This window comes from Anolis sagrei, chromosome 11 (assembly GCF_037176765.1).
Source record: "Anolis sagrei isolate rAnoSag1 chromosome 11, rAnoSag1.mat, whole genome shotgun sequence".
In the NCBI taxonomy this organism is placed as follows: domain Eukaryota; kingdom Metazoa; phylum Chordata; class Lepidosauria; order Squamata; family Dactyloidae; genus Anolis; species Anolis sagrei.
This window is the reverse complement of record NC_090031.1, coordinates 15212263-15233906: the sequence shown is the minus strand read 5'-3', so window position 1 is coordinate 15233906 and position 21644 is coordinate 15212263. Positions and strand designations below refer to the sequence as shown.

The window sequence follows — 21644 nt, the reverse complement described above, 5'->3', positions numbered from 1 at the left end:
TGCAATTTCTCAAGTCACTCCTGACACGATAAAAATGTATAATTTATAACTATGTGCGTGTATATGTATGTGTGTGTATAATAAAACTATATACAATATATAGTATATTTGTCGGAGCCCCCAGTGGCGCAGTGGGTTAAACCGCTGAGCTGCTGAACTTGCTGACCGAAAGGTCGCAGGTTCAAACCTGGAGAGAGGTGTGAGCTCTTTCTGTTAGCCCCAACTTCTGCCAACCTAGCAGTTCAAAAACATGCAAATGTGAGTAGATCAATGGGTACCGCAGGAAGGTAACGTCATTCCAGGCAGTCATGCTGGCCACATGACCTTGGGGGTGTCTACGAACAATGGCGGCTCTTAGAAATGGAGATGAGCACCAGAGTCCCAGAGTCGGACATGACTGGACTTAATGTCAGGGAAAAACCTTTATCTTTAACTACTATCTTTGTGTGTGCAATTTTTGTACAAAATAGTAGAAAAATGTCTTCTGTCCTTGGTGTCAAAAGCAGAGGTGGGCAGGGGGTTCTGGGTGCTGCAATGCAAACTGGTTGATGTCTCCAGGCTATGGGTGGGCTTTAGAGTCCTTCCCCTCGCTCCCTGGGGCCAACGCTGGGGCTGGAAGGGCCTCCAACCTGAAAGTGAGGCCTGACCAGCTGCTTTGCTTGCCTCTCCTGCAGGACCTTCAGCTACATCCTGCGGGAGCTGCCCAAAGTGCCGACCCACGTTCCGGTCTGTGTCCTGGGGAACTATCGGGACATGGGGGAGCACCGGGTCATCCTCCCAGATGACGTGCGGGACTTCATCCACAACCTCAATAGGTGAGAAGGGAGGAGGAATGGCGAAGGGCTGGCGCCGCCTTCTTTTTCCGATTTTTTCTCTTTTTAGCCCTCTTTTGTGAGGTAGGTGAGGCTCCTTTCAAAGAAGGTGGTTGGCCTGGATGATTTGGGGGGGGGGGGGGTGTTGCTAGGGCTGCTACTGTCTTGTGCATCTACGCAAGGAGAGACCGGCAATCAATAATCATTGTAACAATCACAATGAGGAAACCAGGCTCATTGAAGAGGAACATGGTTGTCTTTGAGAGAGGAAGGAACGCTAAACTTTGGAAATGACATGGTAACAAATGATTGTCAAATTATTATTATTATTGTCTAATTGTTATTATTGTTTCATATTTTCAAATTATTATTATTGCTTTATGATTTTCAAATTGTTATTGTATCATATTTTCAAATTATTGTTGTCTAATGATTTTCAGATTGTTATTGTTTCATATTTTCAAATTATTATTATTGTCTAATAGTTTTCAAATTGTTTCATATTTTCAAATTATTATTTTCTAATGATTTACAGATTATTGTTTCATATTTTAAAATTATTATTGTCTAATGATTTTCAAATAATAATTAGTCGCTTAATTCTTCTTTCAAAAACATGTTAACAATAATTATTGTTACCATCTTTTTGTAAGAAGAATTAAGAGACTAATTTTTCCTTGTTCCTGCCCTTCTCTTGTCAATCCCGAAAGGGAAATTCAGTGCTCATTACATTTTTGAAATGGCTAACTTTTACCTTGGGTTCCTTTTCTGAGCAAGTGGCAGAAGGTGGTAACAATAATAATAATAGCAATAAAGAGTCTGGCACAATTATTTATTTATTTATGACATACATATGCCGCCCTTCTCAACCCAAAGGAGACTCAGAGAGGCTTATAAGTAAAAAGTAAATACAATATATTATATTATTATCATAGCACAATATTAATATTATATATTACATGGTAATATTACATTATACTGCAATATTATTAGTTAATACTACATTTAAAATAAAATATATAATTATAATATCATTTTATTATTATTAGTAGTAGTAGTATATTATATTACATTATAATATCAATATTATATGTATATGGAAAAAATTGGCAGCTCGAATAGTATACACTAGATATTGGAAAACCCCAAGAGATACCTCCTTTAGAAGAATGGGAAAAATATATTATAGATATGCTGATAATGGACAAAATAACTGTATTATTAAGAGGAGAACTATTAGATAATTTTGTTAATAAATGGCAACCAATGATTCAACACCTTAATGTAAAATTAAACTAAAAACGTATATATAGGACCCTATAACATTGTAGACAAGGAAGAAGCGGATGTAAAGTAAGAGTCTATGATATTAGATAGTAGACTGTGACCCCTTAACTGACATATTATCAGATAAATGATTATGGAACATTAAAAGATAAAAAGTATTGCACTGTATGCAACAAACACGTGCAAATGTATGTCTACTTAAATAAATAAAACATTATATGTATATACAATACATATGGGTGAATAACTCGGGACTATGTCGGTTCTCGTTTTTATTGTATTTTGAAGTTGGTTGTATTGTTTTAATCTATTGCTGTAAACCACTCCGAGCCAAATTGGGAGTGGCGGTATACAAGTCTAATAAATAAATAAATAAAATTATATTATATTATATTATATTATATTATATTATATTATATTATATTATATTATATTTATTATATTATAAGCACAGTGCAGAAGACAAGCCAGTCAAGGCAGTCCCAGTGGTGATCGGCACACTGGGTGCAGTGCCTAAAGACCTTGGCCTGCACTTAAACACAATCGGTGCTGACAAAATTACCATCTGCCAGCTGCAGAAGGCCACCTTACTGGGATCTGCATGCATTGTTTGCCAATATATATCACACAGTCCTAGACACTTGGGAAGGGTCCGATGTATGATCCAGTACAACAGCCAGCAGAGTGATCTTGTCTGCTGTCGACTCATCTTCTTGTGTTTCAAATAATAATAATAATAATAATAATAATAATAATAATAATAATATGGTGGTGATGATATTACTACTACTATTATGGTGGTGATGATGATGATGGTGTTGAAAGGAAACCTTTGAGCCGGTTGTGGTGAGTGAAAGGGCTGCCTCCTGTGCTTCGTCCTCCTGATGGGCCTTTCTCCTTCTCTCTGGACACAGACCTCCAGGCGCCTCCTACTTCCGCTACGCCGAGTCTTCCATGAAGAACAGCTTTGGCCTCAAGTACCTGCACAAGTTCTTCAACATCCCCTTCTTGCAGCTGCAGGTGAGCCTTCTGGCCAGCCTCTCCTTCCTGCCCTTGAAGAGCAGCAGAATTGAGCTGCAGCGCCTTTGGTCCTGACTGCTGGTGAGGGTTTCTGTGGCATCCCTTTGCCAGCAGTCATTATTTTAAAATAATTTTATTATTATATAGCAAATCATGTATTAAAGCATTCAGGGAAGCTCTTCCTGAGTGGCTTGACCCTTGTGTTTAGGTAGAGATGCCTGTTGTTTACCTTCCTTGCTCCTTTCCTGTAGCCTGAGACTGCTGTTTAATTCATGGGCCTCCCTGCTGCTGAGGCGCAGGCCTGACACCAGATCCACCCGGCAACAGCCCTGCCTTTCCAGGGATCTGTTACACCGGATCCGATCTGACCTGCTCTCCCTTCCTTCCAGCGAGAGACGCTGTTGCGGCAGCTGGAGACCAACCAGCTGGACATCGACGCCACTCTGGAAGAGCTTTCCGTCCAGCAGGAGACCGAGGACCAGAACTACGAAATGTAGGTGCCCCCCACCCCAAAGAAAAAGGCCACTCATATGCCCTATAGCTGAGGAGGCTCCCTCCTCCTTGCTCTTGCATAATTTAGAGGGAAACCAATAGATGGCATTAACAGAATGCAAAGACATCCCTTATGACTTTCGATGGTTATTATTACTGTTATTATAATAATAATTTCATTTATTAGCATTGCTATATTTATTATTATATTTTATTTATTATCATTATATCATTATATTATATATTTATTATTATACATTATGATGCTGTGGGTTTTGCCATGCATAGCTTTTAACCAATTGTAAGGATTTTCACGGCATATTATTACTGCTGTTTATGTTCAGTTCTCTTGTTAATGTGTGTATATTATTAGGGCTTTAAAATTATATTGTATTGGTTTGATTGTGAGCTGCTTTGGGTCTCTTTTTAGAGAGAAAAAGCAGGATACAAATAAAATAATAGCTAATACTACTACTACTAATAATAGCAATAATAATAATAATAATAATAATAATAATAATAATAATAATCTGGCCTTGGGGCTGTTTCCCACAAATGCTGCAGGCCTGGACTTCTGGGGGGATGATGATGATGATGATGATGATGGTGATCCTGTAAGTCCAACCCTGCAGCATTTGGCATAAAAGGGCCCAAGGTGAGATGATGATGATGATGATCATCATCATAATCATCATCCTCACCTGATTGCGGGCCTTTTACCCCAAATGCTGCAGGGCTAGACTTCCAGGATCATCATCATCATCATTATCATCATCTAGCTTGCAGCTTGGACTTTCAGGGCATGGGGAAAGGAATCCTTTTGGGATCATTTTCATCATCATAATCATCATCATCTGACATTGGATCTGCAAATGCTGCATGCTTGGGTTTCCAAGACGATAATAATGATGATGATAATCCGATTTTGGGCTGTTCTCCGCAAATGCTATAGGGCTGGACTTCCAGGATATTCGTCATCATTATCATCATCATTAGACTGGATGGGCTTCCAAGGCATGGGAGAAGGGTCCCCCTTGAGACTGCCACTCCCAGCATCCATTCCTTTAACCGGGTTGTGGCTCAGCTGGTTGGGAGTCAGCTGCATTAAAATCACTACTGACAAAAAGGTCATGAGTTCGAAGCCAGCCCAGGTCAGAGTAAGCTCCCGACCATTTGTCTAGCTTGCTGTCGACCTTTGCAGCCTGAAAGACAGTTGCATCTGTCAAGTAGGAAATGTTAGTATGAGGAAACTAATTTAACTAATGTACAATGCCATAAAACTCTCCATCGGCAGTGCAAAAGAATGAGGAAGTATTTCATCGGTGTCACAAGTGGACGGTGAAGTGACAGCTCCCCCGCTGGCCAGAATTCAAAGCATACCCTCATGAAACTGGAAAGTTGAATAGCCTCTGTGTGTCTGTCTATGTATGTTGTGTATCTATGGCATTGAATGTTTTCCATGTATATGTGCATTGTGATCTGCCCTGAGTCCCCTGCGGAGTGAGAAGGGCGGAATATAAATACAGTAAAAAAAATAAATTAATAAAATAAATCTGCCCTTCTTTCTCCTTGCAGTTTCCTGGAGATGATGGAGGCCCGCAGCCGAGGCCACGCCTCCCCTCTGGCGGCCAATGGGCAGAGCCCTTCCTCTGGGTCCCAGTCGCCGGTGGTTCCTCCCCCTCCTCCTCCCATGGGCGATGCCTCCGGAAGCTCCAGCCCCGGGACCCCGCTCCCACCACCCCTCCCTTTGGCCCCGCAGCACATTGATGGACCCCCGGTGGAGACCCCCGAGGCCCCCTCCTCCACGGTTGTTGTGGCAGCCGCTGCTCCACCTCCAAAGCGCAGCATTATCTCCCGGCTCTTTGGGAGCTCCCCTGCCCCTGAGGCGGCCCCAGGTAAACAGAACCTACTTAGCCTCCCTTTGACGAACGGGCTTTTCATTTGTATGATTACGAAGAAAGGATGCCCCAGATAAAGAAGGAGAAGAAGATGATGACAAATTGAGGGCAGATCCGTGTGCAAAGGCGTCTGTCATATTGGCGCATGTGTGGGCGAGGGAGAGCATGAGAGGCTCACACCCGTGATTCCATTCAAGGCATGGGGGTTCTGTGTGGGAAGCTTGGCCCAATCCTATTGTTGGTGGGGTTCAGAATACTCTTAGATTGTAGGTGAACTATAAATCCCAGCAACTACAGCTCCCAAATGTCAAGTCTATTTTCCCCAAATTCCACCAGTATTCACATTTGGTATATTGAGTATTTGTGCCAAATTTGCTCCATATCGACATCATCATTTGAGTCCACAGTGCTCTCTGGAGGTAGGTGAAGTACAACTCCAAAACTCATGGTCAATGCCCACCAAACCTTTCTAGTGTTATGTGTTGGTCATCAGAGTTCTGTGTGCCAAATTTGGTTCATTTCTATTGTTGGTGGAGTTCAGAATGCTCTTTGATTGTAGGTGAACTATAAATCCCACCAGCTACAACTCCCAAACAACAAAATCAATCCCCCCCAACCCCACCAGTATTCAGATTTCAGCGTATTGGGTGTTTGTGCCAAATTTAGTCCATTGAATGAAAATACATTCTAAATATCAGATATTTACATTACGATTCATAACAGTAGTAAAATTACAGTTATGAAGTTCCAATGAAAATAATTGTGTGGTTGGAGGGTCACTACAACATGAGGAACTGTATTAAGGGGTCATGACATTCGGAAGGTTGAGAAACACCACTCTATAGAAAACGAGAGATGAGATGAGTCTGGCAGTTCTTGTTTTTGAGGAATCCATGGTGACTTTTAGCGTCGCCAGGTATTCCTTGACTCCTTCTTTACCTATTTAGGGCTGCCTTTCGCCTTTCGATTACCTCATCAACTCCATGTTTATTTATTTTATTTATTGCGACATTTATATGCCGCCCTTCTCACCCCAAAGGGGAATTGGAGCAGCTTACAAGATATATATATACATACAATATACTATATTATTAGCATAGTACAATATCAGTATTAAATATTACTATATTGTATTATACCATTATATTGTAATATTATTAGTAATATTACATGTAATATAAATATATAATTATAATATCATATTATTAGTATTATATTGCATTACATTATAATATTATAAATATTATATGTATATACAATATATTATATTACATTATATTATATTATTAACATAGCACAGGAGAAAAGGTGGAACTATCTTCTGTCCCCCTCTGTCTTCACTCTGACCCAGAGAGGCAGTTGGTGCTGTGGGGAGGGGTCCCGAGCTGATGACATATGCAGGAGATAAGATGGAACTGTCCCCTGGCCCCTTCTCTCTTCATGTTGCTCAAAGCGCATTAATCCGAACCTCAAATGCTCAGTGATTTCCTTCAGGATCTATTCCTTGTCTTTATTGGCTGACACCAGGCTCCTTTGGGACTCTCTCTGTGTGTGTTTTGATGTCCTTCCTTTGTTCCCAGTGGAGGCCTGGGTCCTCAGAGGCCTCTCATTCTCTCTCTGTTACAGATCCCTCCCTCGGGCCTCCTCTTCCTCCTCCTCCCTCCACCGGGATCCCTCCGAAGGTGCAGAGCGTGGAGGACTTTATCCCAGAGGAGAGCCTGGACCGCAGCTTCCTTGAGGACCCTGCCCCTCAGAGGGGCCCCAGGCCCGGTCCCAAGGCCCCCCACGCCGACAGCGACAGGTGAGCAGGGCCTTGTGTGGATACAAATGGATTTATATATTGGGTCTCCATGGCAGGCCAGAGCGCAGTGCTGTGGGTGAGCTTAGGGTAGGAATCAGGAAAGGAAAGTCACAGGAGGAGGCTCCTCAAAGGTCAGAACTTACCTTCATTGTTACAGGGAATTCCTCTGAAGTATTGCAGAGGAGATAGGCAAATGGAAAGGGACCTCACTTGATCATTGCCTGTTGTGTGATGTAAGAATGCTGTTTATTTTGGACTTTATCAGAGACTTGAGTTTTGTGTCTGCATTAAGACTTCCTTGCTTTCTTTTGCATTTTTCAACTTCATGTGCTGTTCTCTTGTGTTTGCTGAAGTAAAGCATTTTTCTTTTACTTTCAACGTGGTATTAAGGCTGTTTTTGAAGGGCCAATCAGGACATCTATGAGCTATCATACATCTCTCTTGCTGGGTTGTTGTGTGTTTTCCAGGCTGTATGGCTATGCTCCAGAAGCATTCTATGTGCCAAGTTTGGTCTACCCCTCCTGTTTAAGGAGCTCCACTGGCTGCCGTTCATTTTCCGGTCCCAATTCAAGGTGCAGGTTCTTACCTACAAAGCCCTGAATGGTTTGGGACCTGCCTACCTGCGTGACCGCATTTCTGTGTATGAACCCACATGATCTTTCGTTCATCTGGAGAGTCCCTCCTTGCGCTCCCACCTCCCATCGCAGGCGCGATTGGTGGGGACGAGGGAGAGGGCCTTCTCAGTGGTGGCCCCTCGACTCTGGAACTCACTCCCCAAGGACATCAGGCATGCCCCAACTCTGTCAGTCTTTAGGAGGAGCCTGAAAACATGGTTGTTCCAGTGTGCCTTCCCAGAATAATGAATTCTCAGCATTGTGCCCTCTAAATGCACTTTACACTGATTTAGGATTGTTGTACGCTCCCATTTACGCCCCTTCTCTCCTAACTTATTCATGCCTAGCATTTTTAACTTTAATTACATTTGGCCCAGCCATAGATTTTAATTGTTTGTTGTATTATTGTCATTGTATATTGCTTTTTTGCTTATGAGTTTTATTTAATCTGTTTTACTGTTGTTGTTATTGCTTGTATTGATGTATTGTGGGCTCGGCCTCATGTAAGCCGCACCGAGTCCCTTGGAGTCCGGAAAACAGCCCGGAAAACACACAACAACCCAGTGATTCCGTCCATGGAAGCCTTTGACAATAAATCTCTCTCTCTGAATCATATCCATGGCCGGCTGGCACTCTCTCAGAAAGGATCAGATGGTGCTTTGCTTTGTGGCAGAAGGGTGTTGTAGTGGATGACCTTTGGGGTTCCCTTCCAGAACTCTAGAAGTCTGGGATTCTTTAGTTCTATGGCTGGATGAACATGTGTCCAAAGGCATCGGGTAATACCTTCTTGCTTGACAGAAAAGGATTGGACTTGATGGCCTTTGGGATCCTTTCCAAGATCCTATGATAGATATATGCATATAGGAGGTTGGACTGGATGGCCCTTGGGGTCCCTTCCAGCTCTAGGGAGGGCCGCACTTTAACGCAGCAGGTTAACCACCGCCTGCAGTAAATCTTGCAAATTGAAAGGTTGACAGTTTGAAGCCCATGTCACGGTGAACTCCTGGCCTCTAGCCCAGCTTCTGCCTACCTAGCAGTTTCGAGTAAATAAATAAGTACCGCTTTAAAGCGAGGAGGTATTTAAGGCACCCATAAGGAAATGCCAACGATTCGATCAAAGAGGAAGTTTACGGGAAAAAGTTCTTCGGCAGGGAAAATGGAGCAACAGCACCCCTCATGGCTGGAACCAAGCACAACCACCAAGATGCCGATAAAGCCTTTATATACCTCTATCTATGTACAGTTGTCTGTCATGTCAGTGTATAATGGCATTGGATGTTTGCTGTATATGTGTTCTGTGATTGACCCTTCGGTGTGAGAAGGGTGAAATATAAATACTTAAATAAATAAATGGAAGTCTTTGATGCTATAGCCCTATTTCCATGAGCCTGCTCATTTCTATGAGGCTGGATAGCCGTCTGTCAGGAGGGTCCCCAGCAAGAACATTAATAAGGGCGCTGGAGTGGATGACCTTTGGGGCGCCCTTCCAACCCTCAGAACCTGTGATTGCATTGATTTTTTTTTTAATTCTAGCGACCAGGAGGCTTCCAGAGGGAACCCGCTGGTGGCTGGCTTCCAGGACGACCTGGACCTGGATGACCGCTTGTCCAGCAAGGCCCCTCACGCCTCCAGGCGGGTCCCCAGCAAGAACATCACCCTGTCCAGCGAAGAGGAGGAGGAAGAGAGGCCCAAGGCCGCAGAAGAAGACGTCCCCCACGAAGAAGGGGCAAAACGGTACCCATGACTGGGGGAGAGGGATTCTTGGAGTTAGAGTCCAAAGGAACTGCAGCATCAATGGTTGTCATGCAGCCAGTAGTAGCCAGAGCTTGTGTTTATGCCCCTATTGAATATTTACAATGATTATGTATTCCAACTATGTTGTCACCCACTTTGAGCAACAAGGAGAGGTGGGTAATAAATAAATAAATAAATAAATAAATAAATAAATAAATAAATAAACATAATTACTATTAATAATGTAATAATACTTTTTCCCTTCCATCTCCCTCTCTCCCCCTTTTTTTAGACCTTCCCAAAAGACTTCCAGGCCCCCAAAGCCGTCCTCCTTGACCAAAGCCCCCGACCTGAAGACTGCCCCCTCCTTGCTCCCCACAGCGGCGCAGAGGGGCCTGGAGCCCAACGACAGCCATCTTGTCCCTACACCCCCCTCCCCCTCCTCCTTGCTGCCACCCCACAAAGCCTGGACCCCGAAGCAGAAAGCAGGGGACAAAGGCGGGGAGTCGGAGAGTGACCCCGAGGGCCCCATTGCCACCCAGATGCTCTCCTTCGTCATGGACGACCCGGACTTCGAGAGCGAGGAGTCGGACGCCCAGCGCAAGGGAGCGGTAAGCCTTGCGCCCATCCTCTTCCAGGTGGAATTGCAGCATGGGAAGGGACACCCCCCCCCAGTGCCACCCTCCCCCCCCTTTGCTATGAAGGAAGGCACAGTCCGATCCGTCCGACAGAGGGCCATCCCGCCATATATAATTATAAAGAAATGGAATATATGTGTATGTCTATGTGTATATGTATACGATAGACATAGAATCCCAGAATGGGATGGGATCTCCAAAGAGGGCCACCCAGTCTGATCTCTTTCTGTCATGAAGGAAGGCACCATCAAAGTCCTCCCGATAGAGCCATCTAGCCATATATAATGATAGATAGATAGGATACACACACATACACACGTATTTATGATAGATGCCTATGCCCAAGGCCACCCACTTTGACCCCATTTTTCCATTAAGGAAGGCACCATCAAAGCCTTCCTGACAGAGATCCATACAGCCATAGATATAATAGATGTCATTGAGAGAGGTATGTATGATGGATACATCACAGAATCGTTGAGTTGGAAGGGACCTCTAAAGTCCATCCAATCCAACCCCCTTCTGCTATTAGGAAGGCACCATGAAAGCCCTCCTGACAGAGCCATCCAGCCATATATAATGATAGATAGATAGATAGATAGATAGATAGATAGATAGATAGATAGGACACACATACACATACACACATGTATGTATGATAGAGATCTATCCCCAAGACCACCCACACTGACCCCATTCTTCCAGTGGGAAAGGCACCATCAAAGCCCTCCTGACAGAGAGCCATCCAGTCATATATAATGATTAATAAATAGATATGATATATATAAACACACACATATGTATGTATCATAGATATCTATCCCCCAGAGCTATCGACTCTGACCCTATTTTAGGAAGGCACCATCAAAACCCTCCCAACATAGAGCCATCCAGTCATAGATATGATAGATAGATGCCATTGAGAGAGGAGTATATGATGGATACATCACAGAATCGTCAAGTTGGAAGGGATCTCTAAAGGCCATCCAGCCCAACCCCCTTCTGCCATAAAAGAAGGCAGTCTTGTTCCTCCCAGCAGTGGGCCATCCAGCCAGATATAATAAATAGATATGATATATATATAAGACTAGCCATCAGCAACTACAACTCACAAATGACAAAATCATAATTTTTGGAGTGATGGTCACTCCTTGTGTTGTGAGACGTTTTGTTGCCAAATTTGGTGTGATTTTGTTCATTGCTTCTTTTGTTTTTAAGGTACTCATTATGCACAGAGCATTTTTATATATATAGATGGAATCACAGAGTGGGAAGTGGTACCATGTTGTTAACTCAAGATTGAAAGAGACACAAACGGAGGGATTGGGATTAACTAGAATAGAGATTGCAATGCTGGAAGTGTTCCATTATGGCTTGGAATGAGGCTTCCCAGTTTGGGCTTGTTTTCTCTCTTTTCGATGGCTCAATCTGGAGTTTTCTGGGAAACGAAGGCACTCCCTTCTCAAACAAAGAGGCACGAAGCACTAAAGGCTTTTGGGAAGAAGAGGAAGAAGAAGAAGGGGAAACTGGCCCCCTAAAGGGTCATTTTGGGTGGCCGTGGCCTTTGAGTGCTTCCTCTCTTTCTCCCAGGCGGAGTTTCCGGTGAGAGAGGAGGACCTCTCGGACGTCTCAGACGAAGAAGCCCCTTCCAGGCCCCCTCCTCCACAGCCTCTGAAGCCCATCATCCACGCCTTCAAGGCGAAGGGTGACGCAGACCTCTTTGGCCTGGGCCTGGATGAGGCCGGCCCCAAGGAGAGCAGTGAGGAAGGTGAGTTTGGGGGTCCATGATTCTGTCCCATGAAAATAGCCCTAAAAATGGGGTGTTATGTTATTATATTGTGTCGGTATTGAATAGTTGTCTATGAAAAGACCTTCCTCATAAACATAGCAGAATAACTTAGCAGCAGCAACGTGACCCAGCAAAAAGAACAAAAACACACAGACCAATGTTATCTCTTCCATAGGAGGCTTTTCTTTATAGCAAAATAATATGGTTGCACTATTTACAAGAACAAGGTTTCCATAACATGAACAAAGTTCTGTATACTTTCTTATTTGCTTCCATGCTGGACTTCTTTCTCATGCAGATAAAAAGCTTTGCTCTCACAAAGCTTCATCTCACACCAAAGTTATTTATTTATTTACAATATTTATGTGCCGCCCTTCTCACCTCAAAGGAGACTCAGAGCATCTCACAAGATATATAAGGAAATAAGGAAATAATTCCCAGCAAAATGTCCTCAGAAGCACTTTAACTATTCATTGGATTGCTCTCCCTTCATTTCTTTTAAAACCCTCCTACCATATACATCCTACCTCTGTGCATGCCCAGCGTTTATTTTTTAATTTTAAACTATTACATTTGGCCTGGCCATAGGTTTTTAAATCTTTGTGTGTTATTGTTTATATGTGATTTATATTAATTGTATTGTTTTTTGTTTATTGCTTTTCTGTTTTATTGATGTGTTGTCGGGCTTGGCCTCATATAAGCTGCTCCGAGTCCCTTGGGGAGATGGTGGTGGGGCGTAAATAAAGTTTTATTATTATTATTATTATTATTATTATTATATACAATATATTATATTATTAGCATTATTAGGTGACCTTTTAAGATAGAATATAGTACTATTGTACTATACCATGTTATATGCTGCTCTTCTCACCTCGAAGGAGACTCATATAATTATAATGTTGTATTATTATTATTATTAGTAGTATTATTTTGTATTACATTATAATATTATAAATATGTGTAGAATGCAATTTCCCTGCTTCTTGGCAGGGGGTTGGACTGGATGGCCCATGAGGTTCATTCGTTCAGTCATTTCTTTGTGATCTCATGGACCATCCTACACCAGAGCTCCCTGTCGGCCGTCACCTCCCCCAGCTACTTCAGAGTCAATCCAGTCACTTCAAGGATACCATCCATCCACCTTGCCCTTGGTTGCCCCTCTTCCTTTTTCCTTCCATTTTCCCCAGCATCATTGTCTTCTATAAGCTGATTCTGTATGTATATACAATGTATTATATCATATTATGTTATTACACAGGAGCTTCACACAGTAATAATAATAATAACACTTTATATTCTGCCCTTCTCACCCCGAAGGGGACTCAGGGCGGATCACAAGTACACATACACGGCAAACATTCAATGCCATTTGTATAGATAGTACACACAGTACATAGACAGAACAGAAGGAGGTTTTTGTGTTGTGCTACATGGGGTGCTGTCACTCCATCCTCTATGATGAAAATCCTCCAGGACTTCCTCATTCCAGTATTTTCTGATCTTCTTTTTCTTTATGACGTTGTAAAACACCTCCCCCGCTTTTTAGCGGTACCTAATTTCTCTAATTACAACTATAGCTGTTTTTGAACTGCTTAGGTAAACAGTGGGCAGGGCTGACGGTTGGCTGCCCACGCCAACCCAGGGTTTGACCTTGCAACCTTTTGGTTGATAGATCTTATAGTTGCTGATGATTTACCAGCTGTGCTAAACCTCCGGCCCATGGTATAGTACAATATAGTAATACTTAATTGTACTATATATATTGTACTATGCTAATAATATAATATATTGTAAGTATATATATCTTGTAAGCCGCTGAGTCCCAGAGTGAAGAGAGAGGGGGGAAGAAGACAGTTCCATCCTGTCTCCTGTGTTTTAGTAATAATACAATATAATATATTGTATATACATGCAACATCCATAACATCACAATGTAATACAATATAATACTAATAATAACAATGCAGTACTACAACCATATACCCTACATTACATGCAATATTACTAATGATATCACAGCAGTAGCTTTACACACAGCAGCCTTCACACACTGGAGCTTCACACATGAGATCTTCTCATACTGAGGCCTATCTCACACAAAGGGCTCTCTCAGACTGACACCTCTCTCACATTGAGGCAAACTAACACTGAGGCCTACTCATAATGAGGCCTAATAACACACTGTGGCCTTTCTTCTACAGAGACTTCTCACAGGCTGAGGGCTATTAAGCTACAGGCACATCTGTATATATTGAACCGCAGCGATAACATGCAGGTTAAAAGTTACAAGTTACCATGGGTCTTCAGTTGTGTCTTATTCTGTTGCATTGCCGTTTTGTCTGTCAGCTCAGTTTCTCTTATCTTTCGTTCAGAGAAAGAGAAGGCATCCTCCAAGGAGAAGAAGAAGAAAAAGAAGAGGAGCAGCAAGGAGGTAGGTTGTTTCTGGCCATTTGCATGCATTGGGGGGCCCACCTGAGCCTTCTATCCATGGGGCCCAAAAGACAAGTAAGCAAATCCCAGAATCCTCTGCCTCATTTACAGAAATGTGCTTCCAGACCCAAGCTATTAAGAAGTGTTAGGATGCTGGGGGAGATGTTGAATGATGCCACCTTGACTACAATGGCTATTTGCTGGGATTTGTAGTCCAAGGAGGCCTCAAGGGCCCAAATCCTAAACTGCAAAACCCAGGGCTCCATAGGAGGCAGCTATAGGGTTGGAAGCAACATCACAGCACTTTCACAGTGTGAGGAGGAGGTGGAGCATAACAACAGCAACACTAGTGGGGTTGTAAAATTGAATTATTATTATTAATAATAATAATAACAACAACAACACACTGGTGAGTTCTGAAGATAGAATAAAAATAAGGTAATAATATGTTGGCGGGTTTTGAAAATTGAATTAATCATCTATATATATATCTATATATTTATACAGATAATAAAAGTGAAAACATGTATGTGTGTATGTGGCTGGGGTGTCCACTTACACAGACAGGCTCCCACTTCCACAAATAGTTTTAGCTCCCACTACTCAATGGCCTTCCTTCCAATAACATTGCAGGTTACATAGAGTGGCATGAACATGTATCCCAAGCCCTGCCAATGTCCTCCACAAACACCTTACCACCCTCCACACAAGTGAAAGCTTTCATACGGGGACCATTTCATCCTATTGTTACGTGTTTCCTCCACCACAGACATCCCACTGTTTCTGACACTCTCAGTTGGTGTGGAATTTGCATGACCCCGCCCACTGCCTTTCCCTTATTTTTATGTGTTTCCTCCACCACAGACATCCCAGTGTTTCTGACGCTCTCAGTTGGTGTGGAATTTGCATGACCCCGCCCACTGCCTCTCCCTATTCTTTTCTTTGGCACACAGCAAACAGGAATTGATCATACCAGAGAGGTTTGGGGAGAATTCACCATGATTTATAGAAGTTGTAGGTCCTGGGATGTATAGTTCACCTGCAGTCAAAGAGCACTCTGAACTCCACCAATGATAGACCTGGAACTAACTTGGCACACAGAACCCCCGTGGCCAGCAAAAAATACTGGAGTTTTTTGGAGAGGTTTATAGGAGTTGTAGTTTACCTACATCCAGAGCATACTCTGAACCCAAACTATGATGGATCTGGACCAGACTTGGCATGCGTGCCAAATACAGTGTTCCCTCACTTATGCGGGTGTTACGTTCCAGGACCATCCATGAAAAGTGAAAATTTTTGAAGTAGGGACATGCTATATCTCTCTCTCTCTATCTATCTATCTATCTATCTATCTATCTATCTATCTATCTATCTATCTATCTATCTATCTATCTATCTATTGCATTCTACAGGAGAGGCAGAAGTGAGGAGAGATTTAAAGGCACCATGCACCTTCCCCCCCCCCCTAGTTATAAGGAAGGGACTATAAGGCCGTGATTTACATACTGCTTTGTATCTCCTCCCTCTCTTTTTCTATGAGTGGCTGCCTCTCTCCCGAGGGGGAGGGTGGAACCCCCTTCCACACTCCATTGTTGCCAGGAGGTAAAAGCCCGCGAAACAGCGAGTTTGTGAAAAGCGAACCACAAAGTAGCGAGGGAACACTGTATATCCAAATTTGAATACTGATGGGTTTTGAGAGGAATTGGCCTGGACATTTTGGAATTGTAGGTACTGGGATTTATAGTTCACCTGCAATCAATGACTACTCTGTACTCCACCAAAGATGGAATTGGACCAAACTTGGCACACAGAGCCCCCATGACCAGCAAAAAATACTGGAGGACTTTGGAGGAAATTCAAGTTTGATTTGGGAGAGTTGTAGTTCACCTACATTCAGAGAGCACCGTGAACCCAGACAACGATGGAGCTGGACCAAACTTGCCACACATACCTGATATGCCGAAATTCGATTACTGGAGGGGTTTGGAGGGAACTGACTTTCCTTTCTGGGAATTGTAGTTCACTCAAAACCAGGGAAACTGTGATGTCCACCAATGATGGACCTGGACCTTAGTTGGCATGCAGAACCCCATGACTAACTCAACCTACTGGAGGGGTTGGAGGGGACTGACTCACCATAGTGGGAGTTGTAGTTTACCCTATGGTCAGAGAGCACACTGAACCCCACCAATGGTGCATCTAAAGCAATCCTGCCCAACATAACAAACTAAGTACTGATGGAGTTTCAGGGGGTTAACCTGCATGATGTGAGTTGTAGTTCACCCACAACCTTTATAAATAGTATGACAATATGATTTAATACAGTCAGCGCTGTGCTTTCTTCCAGGAGGAAGACAAGGCCTCGGGGAAGAAGAAGAGCCGCGCCAAGAAGGAGAAGGAGAAGGAGAAGGAGGAAGGGAAGGAGGAGAAGAAGCCCAGGAGAAAGAGGCGGAGCAAAGAGAAGGGCGGCAGCGAGATCGACGAATTGGAGGCCTTCCTGGGAGGGCGGGGGGCGGGGCCTACCAAGCAGCAAGGGGGCGGGGACTATGAGGAGCTGTAGGGAGAGCAACCGCAGAAAGATGGCCGCCAAAGATGGGGAATTTTGGGGGGAAGACAAAGCCCTTGGTGGCTCTTCCTGGCTTCTTCCCTCCCTCCTTTAAGACTGCTTGAAACCCCCCTCCCCCTTTCAGAAACAAAATGGCAGAAAAAAGGCTATTTTTCTCTCTCAGTTGAAAAATAGCGAAGCCAAGGCCTTGCTGCTAGACCTCTCTCATGCAAACCAAGGGGATCAAGTCCTGACTCCTCTCCACTCCCAAAATAATCATGCAAGAAATAATGGCAGAACTCTTGCTCTTTGCACCCCATAAATCCCCCTCAAAAACAATGGGCCCTCGCTATTTTTGTACCCGAGACATAGTCACGGATCAGCTGCTCGTCTTTGGCTTTTGAGAGCTTTTTTATTTCTATTTTTGGGGGGGCGGGGAGTCCTTGAAAGAAGAGAGGAAGGGTCTCGTCCCAAAATGGAGGGTGGTCCTACTTTGCTGGCTGCTGTGCAGTTTGGGGGGCAAAAGTAAAGGTGTGCCCCCTTTTCAAAACCCCTTTGAGGTTGGGAAGAGAGTGTTTACAATCATATTATTTCTTAAAGAGGCCTCACTGGGGTGACCCTACCCCCTCCATTGAAGGTCTGTGAGGCCTTTCGATCATATTGATAATATTATTAATGAGGACTAATTGGGGTGGACCCCTCCCTCCATCAAAGGTTATTTGAGGTCCCTCCTTGACCCCAAATAACCCCTTCCTCACCTGTCTGCATCCTGGCCTGTTTTTTATATTTACCATATGCATCTTTTGTTTGCTTGTTTGTTTGTTTTGCTTAAATTGGGGGGGGGAGCCTATTGCCCCTCCCCTTTTCATCCTGAACCGCTGCATGTTTATCCTGTGCGAATCCAGCTCCTCTCTTGCTTTATTGGTGAGTATGTCAATCAGTCCTTTCCTCCTTTGCTCTCTCTCTCTCTATATATATGTGTGTGTGTGCATATTTTATATATATATATATATATATATATATATATATATATATATATATATACACACACACACACACACACATATATATATACATGTATGTATGTATGTATATATATATATGCGTGTAATAGAGTTGCACTATATGCACACACACATATAAACACATATGCGTGTATGTGTGCATATATATATATATATATATATATATATATATATATATATATATATATACAGTAGAGTCGCACTATATGAACACACACACATATATATATACACACATACACATATGTGTGTGTGTGTATATATATATATATATACACACAGAGTCTTGCTATATGTGCATATTATATATATATATATACAATAGAGTCTCGCTTATCTGACCTTCGCTTATCCGACTTTTTGTCTTATCCAACGTTCCTCCAGCATTTCCCCTTCAATTACAGGAGCGCTCCCCAACTACCTCTCCTCCATTCCCAATAAGTAAAAAAGGCAAGACAAGGAGGAGGAAGGAAAGTGGGAAAAGAGGCAGGGCCAGAAGTGGAAGCGTCCTCCTCCTTCCCTTTGGGATTTCCACACTCCTCTTCCACATCATCTGGGCACTTCCTGCTGGGCCCTCTAGCCCCGGGGCGTTGCCTTGCCTTAACTCTTTGAGTCCCTGTTTGTTAGTATTCTAGGTGCCTAGCACTCCGTCAGACGGGTAAAAAGAGGAGACTCCGTATTATCTGACATTTTTGTTTATCCGATGTTCTGATGGCTCATTGGTGTCGAATAAGCAAGGCCCTACTCTCTCTGTATGTATTATTATTGTTATATTTATTTATGTGCGCATACATACATACATACATACATACACACACAGGCATATACGGAAATGCTGGAGGAAAAGGAGGGCGTCGGATAAGACTGTTAGATAAGATGAAATGTCAGATAAGTGAAGGTTGGATAAGAAAGACCCTACTGTGTATGTGAGTGTGTATATATATGTGCATAGACACATACATAAACAAAAAGGCATATACAGAAATGCTGGAGAAAAAGGAGGGCATTGGATGAGAGTGTTGGATAAGACGAAATGTCGGATAAGCAAGACCCTACTCGGTGTGTGTGTGTTTATACACATACATACACACAGGCATATAAGGAAATGCTGAAGGAAAAGGAAGGCGTTGGATAAGACGAAATGTCAGATAAGATTAATTGTCGGCTGAGCAAGACCCTACTCTGTGTGTGTGTGTGTGCACGCGCATACATACATACACACACAGGCATATACGGAAATGCTGAAGGAAAAGGAGGGCGTTGGATAAGACGAAATGTCGGATAAGATGAAATGTTGGATAAGCAAGACCCTACTCGTGTGTGTGTGTATGTGTGTGTGTGTGTATATATATATATATATATACACACACACACACATACATACACACACATACACACACACACATACATACATACTTACATATACACACACAGGCATTACGGAAATGCTGGAGGAAAAGGAGGGCATCAGATGAGAGCGTTGGATAAGATGAAATGTCGGACAAGCAAGACGCTATTCCGTGTGTGTGTGTATATACACATACACATACATACATACATACATATACACACACATGCATATAAGGAAATGCTGAAGGAAAAGGAGGTTGTTGGATAAGACGAAATGTTGGATAAGCCAGACCCTACTGTTTGTGTGTGTGCATGTATATGCGCATACATAAATACACACAAAGGAATATACGGAAATGCTGGAGAAAAAGGAGGGATAAGAGCGTCGGATAAGACAAAATGTCAGATAAGCAATACTCTACTGTGTATGTGTGTGTATACACGTGTGTGTGTGTACCTTTCCTTTGCATCTATGTTTTGGCATTGCTGTGTTTTTCTCACCCCAAAAGATATCAAGGTATTTGCATATCCTTTTTTTTTTGTTGTGTCTTCTCTCCCCCTCCAAAAATGAAGGAAATGTGGCCTATCGCTTTGCTTTGTTGCTATATGTCAGCAGTACATAGAACATTCCTCAAACGGGGCTGAACATGGGGAGCTCCCTTTTGTGTTTTTTGGGGGGGTGCGTTTGCATCCTGCTCCCCCCCTTTTTGAAACTCCTTCACTTTTAACAACTGCATGGACATCTCAGGTATCTTGGTCTCGGCCTTCGTCGGAGGGCGTTAAACTCTCAGAAAGGACCTCCCCCTCCCCAACGATATCAAAACACTCCTTTTCTCGCCACCATAATCCGCATCTGAGCCAGTCCTGGTTGTGTTCTATTTTTTGTTTTATATATATATATATATATATATTTGGGGGGCGAAGATGACCCCAATAATGGTACACTCCTCCTCCCCCCCCCCTTCCGACCGATAAAGCTCTTGGTTGTACGGCTGTCGGACCTGGTTTTGTTCATTGGGGGCAATGGCTGAAGTGGCGTTTACATGGGGTCTAAAGGCAGAAGAAATGAAAGGCGAAAATATAGACTGTGGGGTGGGGGATGACGCCTGGCTTGGAAACAATGCAAGTGAAAGGAATCTAGGGGTCTTGGTGGACCACAAGCTGAACATGAGTCGAGTGTGGTGCTGCAGCGAAAAAGGTCAATGTGAATCTAGGCTGCATCAGTAAGAGAATAGTGTCTAAGGAAGTCATGACCCATTATATAAATACTAGCCGTACCTGGCCATGTGTTGCCGTGGCCCTCAGAAGATAGAGGAATTCCAGACTTGTGTTCTTTTCCCCACCTTGGACCTTTCACAGGCATGGGCAAAGGAGAGCTGGGGTGGCTGTTTGTTTTCTTTTCCCTCGCACAGGAAGGGGGCGGGGCCAAGGGAGTCATTTCCACGTATGCACTATATCGTAATTTAGCTTTTGGAGGATTTCAAGTCCTTGCCGCTGTGTTTTTGGGGGTTTTGTGAGTGATGGTCACTCATTGGTTTGTTGGGGGTGTAGTGTCCAAGTTTCGTGTCAATCCCTTCAATGTTTTTTGAGTTATGTTAATCCCACGAACAAACATTACATTTTTATTTATGTAGATAACCATGTGAAAGGGATGTCTTAGGGGATCATAAGTCGAACATGAACCAAGACTGAAGCAGCAGCGAAAAAGGCCAATGTGATTCTACAAGAGGAGTCTAGTGTCCAGATCAAGGGAGTTAATCTATATAAATAAAAATTAAATGTTCGTTTGTGGGATTAACATAACTCAAAAACCACTGGGCGAATTGACACCAAATTTGGACACAATACACCAACTAAACCAATGTATGTTTTTCACTCACAAAGACACCATCAAAGCCCTCCCGACAGATGGCCATCCAGTTGGAGGGCAGCCCCAAAGGCCATCCAATCCAACCTCATTTTACAGTAAAGGAAGACACCATCAAAGCCCTCCTGACAGATGGTCAGCCAGTTGGAAGGGAGTCCCAAAGGCCATCCAGTCCAACCCCCCCCCCCCCTTTGGCTGTAAAGATGCCTATCCATCCTTCCATCCATCAATCACTCCATCTATCTACCTATCTATGTTCTATCCATCTAACTTCTGTTCCATCGATCAATGTCCCATCTGTCCCTTCTGTTTATTGCTTCAAGTGGAATTCCTTTATTT

The 21644-nt window shown here is 43.1% G+C and overlaps 1 protein-coding gene across 2 annotated transcripts in view; it reads left to right on the top strand.

The window, feature by feature from the left end:
- RABL6 (RAB, member RAS oncogene family like 6) overlaps positions 1–17402 on the top strand; it is a 34450-nt gene extending 17048 nt beyond the window's left edge. For both annotated transcript variants that reach the window (XM_060757282.2, XM_060757283.2), the window contains 10 exons: positions 675–815; positions 3014–3119; positions 3509–3612; positions 5187–5506; positions 7136–7310; positions 9458–9658; positions 9951–10269; positions 11887–12064; positions 14461–14519; positions 16866–17402. In XM_060757282.2, coding sequence (XP_060613265.2) covers positions 675–815; positions 3014–3119; positions 3509–3612; positions 5187–5506; positions 7136–7310; positions 9458–9658; positions 9951–10269; positions 11887–12064; positions 14461–14519; positions 16866–17078 — 1816 coding nt within the window. In that variant the 3' untranslated portion in view covers positions 17079–17402. The remainder of the gene's footprint in view (positions 1–674; positions 816–3013; positions 3120–3508; positions 3613–5186; positions 5507–7135; positions 7311–9457; positions 9659–9950; positions 10270–11886; positions 12065–14460; positions 14520–16865) is intronic.
- The last annotated feature ends 4242 nt before the right edge of the window (positions 17403–21644 follow it).